Raw genomic sequence first — 13,402 nt, forward strand, 5'->3', positions numbered from 1 at the left:
TGATCACGCTTGCTTGTAGGTAACATGCAATGTCAGCAGCATTCCAGATGGGAGGTTAACACAGTATCAATAACGCAGCAGGCTCCAGCATAATCCAGTATTCCTTTAATCCATTTAGTGGTGTGGTCTCAGTGTCTGAGACAGAACTGAAATGTAAAACACACAGTCTCACAGAAAGAGCCGCATAGCCAGGGTGGCAGCACTGGTCAGGACCACCAGGGTGGATGCCCTGTAGTATTTCCCACATGTGTATGAGGTTAAATGAAATGTCAATGCCCTTCCCTTGATCTGACAGTTGAAATCTAAGACTCCCCAGTTGGTGTTTTCCTTCTGGCACAGCACGTGTCGCATGTGGTTGTGCCTTTGACAGCTCTTGCTGATTAAAAGAGGCCACCCCATTTGCTCCTGGCAGAGGAAATAAGAAGAGCCATGTGCATGCACAAGAAGGAAAAATCTCTGAGAAAAGCCGGTCCTTATGCCGAAGCCCACTAAAGTCAATGGGAGTCTTTCCGCTGACTTTCACTGGGCTCAAAATTAAAATATTAAACTTGGGTGTAAACAGAGTTCATGTGTCCACAATGGGGAATAAACACTGCATGGCAGTTGGATCAAAAGCAGAAACAGCCCCTTTGCCAGTACTGCCCTTCCCATTCATGCAAATAGCAAAGTCCTTGGTGCACATATGTGTGAGTGTGGTGCTGAAACTTTTCTTTGGTTCAGGAAAAAATGCCACATGCTGATCAAGGAAGAACCAGTTAGCCCTGGAGTGAAAGCCACAGCTGAGCCAGATGTCTCTCTGCCTGGCTGTAGTGCGTGTGCTGAACCCCCTGTGTTACCAGTTGCAATGGTTCAGTCTGTTTTAGAAGGCAAAGGGAGCTGCGGGGCGCCACAGTCTGCAAGTTCACAGCAACCCGAAAGAAGAGGCAGAAGGGCACCTCTAGACAGGTGAGGGGAGGACAGCAGCTATGCACATCCAACTGCATTGCACATGAGGGTTGCCACCTGTCCAGGTTTTCCCAGGATTGTCCTGGGAGAACTGTAAGGCAGCTCAGTACACACTGCCGGCTGTCCAGGCTCAGGATTATCCCAGGTGTCCTGTTTTTTTGTAGCTCGGAGGTGGCAACCCAATGACACAGAATGGCTTGTGGCTAATAACATCTGTAGTGATGCAAGTTCCATGCTGGAAAGGGCCTAAGGGCCAGCATATATTGCTGAAACCGGTGGAACATGACACTGGCTGCACACAGCATGCTGAGCCCCTTGTATCCTCTTGTGTCATACGAGGGAATAGATCTGGTAAGAGATGACAAGAAACCTCCATCAGACACAGGTTTAGATCACAGGAAGAATGTTTCATTAGCAAAGAGCTGCCAGTTACGTCGTCCTCCTTTTTCCTCCCTTCTCCAGCTCTGTGAACTCATGTGGGTTCTTCCTCCTTCAGTTTGCATTCCTTTCATCGCCTCATCTGTCACCTTCCTGATGGCTGGGCACATCTCTCCATGCTCAGGGAAAAAAGTCAATGCTCACAAGTCAATAATTGATCCAATCCTCAGTCATTATTGAGGTTATTCTTTTGGATACCGTGCACTCAGCCCATGTGTTTTTGGGAAGATAACTTCATCCACTGACTCTTGCCTCAGAGTGTGTTTGTGGGTAGCCACAAGGCAGACTGAGTGTTTTAATTCCTTCCCATCTTTGACTAAAGCTCAAGCCTCATGCAAGGGACCAAAGATTTATTCATTGGTCTTTTATCCTTTATTAGGAAGAGATTATTAAAATCGAGGCACTGTTACTCAAAAGTAGTTTTTACATTATAAATAACTGGGTTTTGAAACACATTTTGAAACAATTAAGTGACAAGCCAAATTGTTAATGGGGATGGAGAAGAAAGAGCTGTGTGTTAATGAACCCAAGAGGTCCAGGTATAGAGGAATGCAGTTCTGTTCCTGAACTCTGAAGGATCATTGAGAATCTTGGAGTCATTGCAGATAAATATACTAGGACCCGTAAGATATACAGTGACTGGCGCCCTGCTGAAAGGGCATTAGCACAACTCTTCCTGGCTCAGCCAGAGGGGACATCCTGCGTAGCTCCCTTCAGAGAGCTGCTGTATATGGTCCATAAGGGTCTCTGGCTTGAATCTCAGCTGCAAGGATGATATGGCAGTAAACACACAGCATGTTCAACCAGCAGAAGGAGAACTGCCCTGGCTGTCACATCTGACCACCACAAAGTAGACAGAACAGAAAGAAATTAACAGAAAGGAGCAGGGGTTTTGAGTGAATCTGAGAAGACTTGGGCAACCCCAGTGAAGAAAGTTCTTACCACATGTTGGGCTGAATGAAAATTCTCATGGGAAAGGGGAAGAGAGAAGGTTAAGTGAATCCCGGTTGTAACTCGCTGACTTCAGTGGAGCCTCAGAGAGGGGAATCTGACCCACTGTTGCAAACAAGGGTCTACATAAAATCTGATACCTCTGAGGACACTCACCCTTTCCTTGTATTGAACACATTTTAATACATCCTGTCAACTCTGTAGCTCCTCTTAATGTATAGTCCCAGATTCTGCCCTCCGATAAGGCTTCCATTTGAGATTACATTAGCCACCAATATAAATTCAAGGTTAGAATTTGGCTCAGAATGTCTTCAGTGAAGATGTTTACCCTCTTAAATATCCGTAAAGATTGTAGTATAACTCCACTCATCAGACCCTAATGATTCATGAGTCTACTCTACAATGTAGACACAATGTACAATGGAGACATTTTAGAGACAGAACTATCCTATCATTTCTCTCTATTTTTTTGACTGCCACAAAGTGTGTACCTAAGCTAATTATGCCATTTGGCCTATGTGCTTTCTTGTCATGTAGAATGTCCCCTTATTTCAACTCTCTACTGGAATTTTGTTTCCTCTTGGAATCTGTTTGGTTCATTTTCCCTCTAATTAGAATATATTGCAGCTTATTTGTCTTCCCTTTTGTATGGTATACGCACGGCACACTAACACAAACTAATAATTCGGGCTCTTTTTTCAAAGGTGACCATATAAGGGTTCGGGCATTTGTTTATGGTGGCACCCATGGAAATCTCGTTTATGGCACCTGCTGACAGAGCAGGAATGGCTGCAACCCTGGACCTTTCTGTATGGTCTCTTATGGAAAAGTCCAGTAGAATTTAACAGAAAATGCGGGGGAAGGAGCACAATTTTATAGAATTTAATAGAAAATCAAATCCCCGCTATAGAATTCTACAGGATAATTAAAAATGTCTATAATAAGAACTCATTTTCTTTTATGTGTTTGTAGGTTTGTGGTTTCTCTAGAACCCTGTTGATTTTAAACCCTATTGTATTCTACAGAACTTTTGCATAAGGGTTAATAATAATTCATCAGCTATATTATTATTCTTACAAATCCTGTTTATTGGTGCCTGAGAGCTGACCGAGAATGGGGCTCCATTATGGTAGGTACTGTTCAAACACAGATGGTGTCTGCCCTGAAGAGCTTACTATCTAAACAGACAAGACAGACACACACGGTGGGGGAAGGAGAAGAAGACACCAGCAGAGTGAACAATGTGATGGTAGCAAAAGTCATGTAAATGCCATGAGTTTTTTGGAGGGAGGGGATAATTAGGAGGGGGATCAGCTAAAGAGAAAGAGAAGGGAGGATGGAGCAGGGAAGGAGAAGATAGGAGGGCAGGTGTGGAGTGAAGCAGTCCCTGATTTTGGCTGCTGTTTACGATTCCCTCTCTAGCTGGGTGTCACTCTCTGTTGGCTTGTACAACTCTTTCTACAATGGGCTCTTTCCCTTAATGCCATTTAGTCACAGGAGTTCAAACTTCTTGGATCAGATTAACTGAGCCTGGTATAGAAATGTGTGTACTGTACCGACTTCAGATCTAGAGGGGATCCATTTAGGGGGCGGGAGGGAGAGAGGTATAACCACCTGCTTCTCCCTCGGAATTTCCTCCAGGGAGGGTAGCTTTAATTCTGCCAGAGACACCATAGGAGCCCAGTCTTTGGGAGCCAAGGAGAGGATGTGACCAAATATATTCCCAGATACATGGGCCCTTTAGAAGGCGTACAGCAGGCTCCGCTGCTTAGTGTCACAGTAGCCTTATCCCCATTCTGGTGGGTTGTGCTCCTGGGGTTAGTCCATAAAAGCTGGTGTAACCTAGGGCTGAGCATGGCCCGTAGGGTTGCCAGGTAAAATTTGGGCATATGCTTTACCTTGGGAAGTTAATAAATTGTATTTTCAATATAAACGTGTATATTTCATATTGATGACACATTTTCCTTTTCTCTTTCCTCAGAACAGAAATTTCTGACCCCATGGATGGTACTGATTTGAGTTTAGAGGGCCTGCAGGTGCTGCTGAGGAGCCAGCAGTATAATCTGGAACCAGCCAGCGTTTTGGATGTGAGTGTTAAGAGCACACTTTTGAATGTGACAGTCACTTTGATTGTTCCTAGAAAAACTGTGAACAATGTAGCATATTCTTGTGCACCATCTACTGGCGCCTTATCTATTAACATATATACAGACATCGCCTCTGTAGAGTACTCTCGTAGCAGCGAGTTTGAGCAGCTTAAGATTTTGTCATGCATTTTCATTTCTCGTGAAGGGAAATATACTTAGGTCTTATACCCTAAGATCACACAACAGAATCCATTTGGCTAAGACAAGGTCATAAGATCTAGAATTGTATTAACATTCTCACTCTTACATAAAAATAGTTTTAATACTATTCTTTAGTAGTCCGGTTAATATTTTTCATAGTATCCTGCATCCTGTATGGTCCCACCTCATCCAATTAGATTATGTCTGGACCTATTACACCTTTGCCATTTCCTCCAGTTCTTGGAAGGGCTGCTGAGGCCACATTATCCCTACTGAGGTCTTCACCTGTCTGAGATTCCTGGGATGTTTTTAATTGCAAATTGGCAATGGGGTTTTATGTTTTTTTCCAGTGGTCAAATAGCTCCATATATAGGGAAAGAATATATTTGTCAGAAGAGAGTTGATCTCTTTGATAGATGGTTCATATTTATCCTTATAATAAACATGTGGATAATTAAGAATGGGTGATCAAAATAGCAAAAAGAAAAGGAGTACTTGTGGCACCTTAGAGACTAACCAATTTATTTGAGCATGAGCTTTCGTGAGCTACAGCTCACTTCATCAGATGCATACTGTGGAAAGTACAGAAGATCTTTTTATACACACAAACCATGAAAAAATGGGTGTTTACCACTACAAAAGGTTTTCTCTCCCCCCACCCCACTCTCCTGCTGGTAATAGCTTATCTAAAGTGATCACTCTCCTTACAATGTGTATGATGATCAAATTGGGCAATTTCCAGCACAAATCCAGGTTTTCTCCCCACCCCCACCCCCCCACAAACCCACTCTCCTGTTGGTAATAGCTTATCTAAAGTGATTGTTAGTCTGTATTCGCAAAAAGAAAAGGAGTACTTGTGGCACCTTAGAGACTCTGACACCTGATCAAAATAGGACACCTTTATTCTCTCAGGGTGGAATCTTGAGAGGTGCTAGAACCTGTGACTTCCTTTGACTTTAATGGAAAGATTCAGTGATCATTGTTTGTTTGTTTGCTCTTCTTGTTCCTTGGTAGGAGTTTTTCTGCTAATAATACAACTTCTTTCTTCTCTCTCTGAGTGAATCAGAACATGGTATCAATGGCCTGATTTTCAAAAGAGCTTAGCATCCTAAATTGAGTGTCACATTGGGAGCAGCTGGATGCTGGCCTCTTCTGAAAATCTTGCCCTCGGCTACAAAATCTTCGGACAGTCCTTCCAAAAAGAATATGAATTGTAAAGTCACTGTAGAATCCTTTTATTTTCCTGGTAGAGAGTAAATGTCTCATTTCCAACAGGTCTTTAATCCAAATCTTTCAGTGAGTGAGTGGAATCTGACTGACATGGAAGCCAATTTTTCACCGGTAAGGGATGCATATTTGTGTCTGTGTGAAAACCATACTATAGATATGAAACAGCACTTCTTGTTAACAGAGTTAGTACATTAGTGGAGAATGAATAATTGTTTTATGGGAAGGAGGAGGAGAATTTTACAGTGGGTAAGCATTCACCAGGGATGAAACTGAGAACACCAATACTCTTCACATGTGACCCAAACTAGACTTGAACCTCTATTTTCCACTCAGAAGAAATCTGAGCTTATTTGGAGGACTGGTTGGGATAATGAAAATGCAACATGCTGGAATCTGAGTTGCCTTTTATGTGGTCTTCAGTTGAAACCAGCTGCCCAAGTACCAGTCTTTGTGTTGACCCTCTGCACAGGGGTGAAATTCAACCACTGTTAATTAACTTTTAGTTTGGAAAACTGATTTAATTGCAACAATTCTAAAAGGAAGAAAAATAATATCTCAAATGCATATAGTGCCATGTGTGTGAAAGTGCTTTACAAAATATATATGTGTGAAATGCAGCCCTCCCTGGGGTGTAATAATGTCATTGTTTAAAAGCACACAGCCATGTAACACAACAATTTAGGAAAGCAAATGAAGACTATATATACAGTTGAAACTGTGGGGGAATGTGATTAGGCAGGGTGAGACTGGAATTTGACACTGGGGCTAATATCACTGAAGTAATATTACACACAGATGGAAATGCAACCGTCACAGGATGTTAGGTTTCACTACAGGGGTTTCTTCTCCTACTTGAGACCAGGGGCAGCCTTTCAGAGCTACAGTATCCCCCTCCAGACAAGTTTTATCTGCAGAGTTGCAAGTCAGGTGGTTTTGCCGCCTCAGAGGGTAGAATTTCACTCCTCTGTGTCAGTGCTGCTAAGGCAGCAATTTTCTGTCATCATAACAACGTCCTTGGCTAGCTTTTGTTTTTTCTGTCATAACTGGCCATTTTCTGAGGTAAATTTTTTTCTCCTGGCTGTCAGGAGGGCAATAGAGCCTCTGGAGGCCCAATTGGTAATGCAAAGGCTCAACAGGAGTGGGAGCTTGCTTTCAAAATGGAGCAAAGGCCAACAGATACTCCCAGGTTGCTTTCCCCATTCGGCCAAACGCAGAAGAAGGCTGTATACTTAGTAATTCAATCCTTCAGCTCAACAGGATTTTCCAGTACCTCAGGCAGCCTCCTCAGGTGACGCCCTGAGCATACAAAAGAGCATATAGTCATATGACCAGCTGTATTGCCAAAGCGATAGTGCAAGCAAGTACAAAATCTAGTCAAAGCACCTTCAAGCACACAGAAGGGGTCCCGGGATACATCAAACCCCCCGCCCCCCCCGATCACTGCTCAGTAGCCCACAGACCAGTAGAAGTCAGTAGGAGTTGAGAGGGCATTATTCACCTCACAGGATGGCTCCAAAAGAGAAGAAATTCAAAGTTAGGCCTCCAACAACTTTAACTCATCTCCTGGCAACTTCCAGCCTTGCAACTTAGAAAATGTGAGAGGACTCTTGGAATTGTTTAAAAAAAAAAAAAGTTAGACATTAGAAAAACCTCTGTTTGATGGCATGTTGTATTTGGCTTTAGATAAGGACCCTTTGTTAGATGGTACAATGTGATTAAGAGAAAGATTCCTGTTATCGTAGCCGCTGGCTCTATGAACCTAGCTAGTGATGCTTGGTTGCACAGGAATTTTAACCCCTCATTAGGATTCTCTTAAAATAAAATCAGGTCCGATCTTTGGAGGTACCATTTTTCACCTTCCAAAATTAGCCTGAAAAGAGTGGGATTCCGCAGGGTAATCCCACCTTCCCACCCCAATTGGCTGTAAGTAGCAATCACAGGTTGGCCCTATGTTCCACGTGGAATAGAGAGGCAGAGGATAGAGAAAGCAACCACAGGTAATTTTTTATTTAAAGCTTCCTCAAGGACATCTCATACTTGGTGCTGGGTAGCTCTGCCAGGTGCGGAAGCCAAATCTGAGATAACGTAAACCTTACGTTGACACGAACATGGCAATTTGCTAGCAATTCCTCTTGTGTACATAATTTTGCTTATTAGAACAGAGGCCAGCGATAATAAATTCTGTGTGCTATCATTTGCTGTATGAATAAAGCACTGATCTTCACAAACAGCCTAGTTCTAACCATCTCCCTGTCTTTGTATAATTGTACATTGTAGTTTGTATTTTTGCATCAAGATGCAGCAACTCAGAGTGGATCTGGAGAAGAATGTAAATGAACTGTTTCCCAAAGTGTTAAATCCTCACTTTAACACCACCTGCCCAGGTACCAGCAATAGCTGTCCAGGCAAACACAGGAATGGGAATTCACTAATGAAACTAATGGTTAAGCATTTTTAATGGCTAGATGAAATGTCCGGTATTGATCCTTTAGCAGACCAGAGGCTTATGATAGTAGTGCAACTTTTGTGTTTCAGTTTAGTGATTATTCCTCAATGATGTTTTAAGATAACAGTTTAAGATTGGAGATGTGCCAATATTTAAATATGACCAACCTCTATCTATTCCTGCTAACATCTATGGTGAGACGAGATGGGTGAAGTAATGTCTTTTGTTGGACCAACTGAAGAAGAGTTCTGTTTAAGCTTGTCTCTCTCACCAACAGAATTTGGTCCAATAAAAGATATTACCCATCTTGTCTCTCTATTATCCTGGAACCAACATGGCTACAACAACAATGCAAACATCTGTGGTGTCTGTCAGAATGTAGCCAGTCTCCTTTTGATTGTTCATTGCCATCCAATTGCTATGTGGTGACCTAGGTGAAATGTTGATAGTCTCAATCTACCTTGTCTTCTTGATCTAGTAGAGACATGCCCCTATTTTTAAAATAAATACCACTCATTTAAACCCGTGTTAGCAGTCTCAGCAGAGAGGCCAACATCTGAATGGGTATGGAAATTAAGTTCTGTTTTACCCCGGAGCTGGTCTTTCCAGACTACGATTGAATCACATTGGTTCAGCAGTGTCACGATGCTTGCATTACTGCTGTCTGTGCTGTACCATTTCTTTCTATCATAGGACTTGTCTGCCTGGGAAAGTATATTGTTATAATTATACCAGTATAAACATCTCATGTGGACACTCATATTCTGGAATTAGTGGCTTTTTTTCAATTTAGTTTAAATTCCTTCCTAATATCATAAGTTAAACCACAATAAAGACAATCTTTGAACAGAATCAGTGTCCGCATAGAGCAACTAGTGTAACCATATTGGTTTAAAGTCACAGCTTATGTTATATGGAAAAATCTTCCCCATGTAAACAAGTCCTTACGCTCTGTCTAGAGTAGAAAGAGGTTTTTAAAATGTGTTTAAAACACCACTTACAACCTAGTGTAGACAGGGTTTTAAAAACGTATTCGGTGGTCAGCCATGACCCCATGCTTGGTGCCCAATGGTGCATGAAATATGTTAGCTAGCATGTTTTAAAACAGTCTGTTTCGCTGCTCTAAACAGAGCCTTCTGGTTTTCTGGTAGTGTTCTCCCACCATGTATACATAACCGCTTTGTTACATCAATGACTTTAGTCTCAGCCCAGGAGCTTCCATGGGCAACAGATTCATTAAAAAACAGATGTATTGAAGACAGAATTCCTTGGCACTGTAGGTGATGTTGCATGAAACATGCATGTCTGTACTGGTAAGGCCTGGTGAGTCTAGTCTCTTCTTTGCAAGGTCCCTATTGTACACATAGCAGCGTGAGGATAGTAGGGGTGAAATAAGGGAGACATTGGAACTGGTGGGTGCCTCCAGTGGCGGAGGTGAAAAAAAGCTGAAAGCATATGTATAAGTGGGGGAGAGCAGCTGCTCTTACCCAGTCCTCAAAGGCTTCAGGCCATTTGCTTCTTTTTCCATTCCCTTATTCCCATACATCTCAGCTATTGAAGTATGATTCAAAATCAGCTGAAGCAAAGGAAAGACGCCCACTGACTTTAATGGGCTTTTGGACTGTCCCAGTTCCAATCCCTTCTGGCAAAGTCCTGAACTCCCTTAATTCCTATTGGAGTTCAGCACTTCCTAGGATCCAGCACTTAGTTAATAAAGACCAGTAGTTTGCCTGTCGGTAACCACGTTTTCCATTTTCTGTCTGCATTCCTAGGGAAAGATGTCATTCTTGAAAGCACCCAGCAGTTTCTCATTGATCGTGAAGCAGACTTCAGGAGCAACATTGTAAACCTGCCTGAAAATTCAGCTCTTTATATTCCATCAGAAAATATGGCTTCCTATCTTTCCTCTGTGGGTCTCCAAGGAGATATCCCATTAAACCTGAGCTCTCCCACTGAAAGTAACTAGTGATCTATTTAGCTTTACAAGACAGTTGTGCCTTTTACTCCCTTACAAAACATCTACAGTTTTGAATGTAAAGGAACAACAGTGACTTAGAAACACACGAAAGAGTGGTTGTTGCTCTTTTTGAATTGATGGAAAACTCAGCCACCATACCTGTTTGCACCGCCCAAGCTGCACTTGTTTTCCCATGCTTACCCAAGACAAATTTTACAATAGGCAGTCTTCTTCCAAGAAACAAACTTGTGAGTGCCCAGTTACAGGCAATCAGCTGTGCAACTGGTCCACCCCTAAAAGTGTTTTCTTTTTTACCCATTTCCTTCTTTTGATATGATGAGAGATACTCATATCTCTCCCTTATCTTCACAGTTTAAGCAGAACAACCTGAATTTGCACATCCCTCAGTTGACATCGGTCTGTGCAGGAGATGGAACTTTTTCTGAAGACCCATCCTAGACTGTGAAAGAAACTCCCATAGAAACTAAGGACCATCATAAATCATACCACCTTCCATTCCCAGTGTAAGATACACTTATTTGACCTGCCTTCTTCAACATCAACACTGAGCAGCATGGACATTTAATTATTTTAGAAAAACCTACCAAACCACAACGCTCCACTGCACACAGAATTCCCCCCCGGGAAGGGGATGAGAAGGAACGAACCACATGTGACACATGTTAGACACATCACTTAGTGCAATTCTGGAAGGCGCTCAGATACTACTGTGATGAGAGCAGTATAATAACCTATTTCGAATAGTAGATAAAATAGGACAAAGGGCTGGATATAATTTTGGTTTTCAGTGGCATTTCAATACTTTGCATGCATATCCAGTCTAATCTACTGTGTGTTCGCATTGACTTGGAGGTTATTCTGAGTCCCCTGAATAAGATTTTGCTAGCCTGTTGCTTTATTCATATACACAAATGAGAGAACCCAGATTTCTTTAATGGGATCCTGATTGAGTGAGACTTTCAGTGCAAATACCTGCTGGGGGTGGGCGCGCTGAGAGGTACAGTATACTCTGCCCACTAGCTTTTCTTGTATTCTTTGTCCAACCTAAACCAGCGTCCAAACCTTGAATCAACCTTCTCTTTCATGTAGTTTCTGAAGACTACATTTCTCAGCAAAGCAGAGCTTTGTTTTTTATAATGTAGTTCTAGTGTTACCCAAGGGATTTCGTATGGAGAATCAGAGATTTACTGTGTATCAGTTGTTTCAGTATTTTCTAAATAAGTTGCATTTCCCTAGAGAAATTACTGACCCAAATACCTAGCAATTCAGACCTAACTTAGGCCTTCAAGCTGAAACAGAAAGGAAAGGCATAAGCCATGCCAATGTCAAATGAAAGAAGCACCCTGCCTCCTTTTACTGCCATGACGATTCATGGTACTGAACCATGTTTCTGAGCAATTTGAATGGTCAAGTAGCATCCATCCCAAAATATGTATTGAGATAAAGTATAACTGCAGTCAAATTCTCCTTAATGGAAAAAACACCCCAAATTTTAAATGGACTTCCCCTCAGAGCCATTTCCTCCATTGATTTATCAATAAATAAAGAGCTGCAAGAGTTGAGAAGCATTGTGCTGGTTAACAAATTTTGTCCATCTGACTTAATACTGTGGATGCTACCCTTGTGATTTTCACTGAGTACCTCTGTCCCGATCCCACAAGGTACAGTCCTTTAAGGAATTATGATGCAGCAGCATTTCTATAAATTCCATCCAGTATTTCTGTGGTTGTGACTAAGGGAAGCCCATGGCAGTCCCCACTGGCTTCCTATTTAGAAAATATACCTAGTTGGACCAGGTATCCCTATATGATTCATCTATACTGGGAAGTAAAGATGTTTCTTTGATTATCTGTGTGTAATTTTCAGCAATGAACTGAGCTGAAATTTATTGAGTTGATTTTTATTCCGTTTACTTATTTTCTTTTATTAGAAAACTTAAAATTGGCTGGAGGCTTGTTCCACCTGACAAACTTATGGTTTCCTTATTCAAGGACTATTTAATCACCTGGATCTTTACACACAACTTCCGTTGCAATTGGTCTTTGTGTGGCAGTCTAAAGCCCTTATTCAGTGAGGTAATTAAGCAAATGCTTGATTTAAGCCACTTGAGTAATCCCAATGAAGTTGATGGGACTATCACATGCTTAAAGTTAGGCATGTGCTTAAGTACCTTTCTGAATCGGAATCCATTTTTGGTAGGAAAATGAACCATAGTAGGATAGCTACTTGCAAATAGGAATAGACTAAACACAGTCCAAAAGAATGAGCAATTCCAAACAAGCCCTTATATAAACAGTTAGATTCCAGCCTCCATACTGCCAAACATCATACTGTGACCACTGCCAGCTGCTACTCTGGGAAGAGTCTCTCTTTTTCTTTAGACCTTTTGCTCTATTATAGGCATTAGATTGGAAATTCATGGTAGAAAGGAACCCCTAGCAATATTTTTCTGGAATCTCCCCTGCAAGGAAGTGTGACTGTATTTCCTGGCTTTTTACACTTTTTGTTAACTTTACTTGAAGTTGATGCATTAAGACTGCATTTTTGCACTATGCTGTACATTTGTAAAGTTTTACAGAGAACACTAATTAAATACATTTCCTTTTTCTCATTTAGTCCTGCTTTGGCATCTCTCCATTCCCTGTTCCCTCTTCATTTATAAGTGGTAATGACTTCTTATTTCAAGGGGCTTGCATGTGGGATAGGACCAACTGCACTGAAATCTAATTGTTTTTTTTCCAAACGGACAGTTGGCTCCACAAATCTTTAAATAATAAATAAATGAGAAAAGAATACTAACACAAAGCTAGTAAATCTGGATGCATTTTTCAAATTAAGACCCTAATCTTGCGAAGACTTATACATGTGCTTAACTTCATGCACTGTGAATAGGTCCATTAAAGTGAAAATCAGTGTCTAAATCTGGTTAGTTACTGAAATTTGGCTGTTTGTTGTTCTTTAAACAGTTAAACACTTTTTTTGTGGAAACATTCCAGTTGCTTCAAAATTCTCCACTTTTCAAAAATTTTTGACAAAAACTTTTAGGGAATCATGTTGCCTCTTGGTCATTTCAGGAGGCGGGTGTTGTTTTTTGGTTCATTTATCATCACTAGATTTTTGTTGTTT

General features: G+C 41.5%; 1 protein-coding gene across 1 annotated transcript in view; it reads left to right on the forward strand.

Moving 5' to 3' along the window:
* HSF4 (heat shock transcription factor 4) overlaps positions 1–12,883 on the forward strand; it is a 38,017-nt gene extending 25,134 nt beyond the window's left edge. Inside the window, exons 9-13 of the mRNA XM_048870581.2 lie at positions 721–945; positions 4,316–4,421; positions 5,898–5,963; positions 8,149–8,236; positions 10,071–12,883. Of these exons, the coding sequence (XP_048726538.1) occupies positions 721–945; positions 4,316–4,421; positions 5,898–5,963; positions 8,149–8,236; positions 10,071–10,264 (679 nt within the window). The 3' untranslated portion in view covers positions 10,265–12,883. The remainder of the gene's footprint in view (positions 1–720; positions 946–4,315; positions 4,422–5,897; positions 5,964–8,148; positions 8,237–10,070) is intronic.
* Positions 12,884–13,402: the final 519 nt, after the last annotated feature.

This window comes from Caretta caretta, chromosome 12 (genome assembly GCF_965140235.1).
Source record: "Caretta caretta isolate rCarCar2 chromosome 12, rCarCar1.hap1, whole genome shotgun sequence".
NCBI classification, from domain to species: Eukaryota; Metazoa; Chordata; order Testudines; family Cheloniidae; genus Caretta; species Caretta caretta.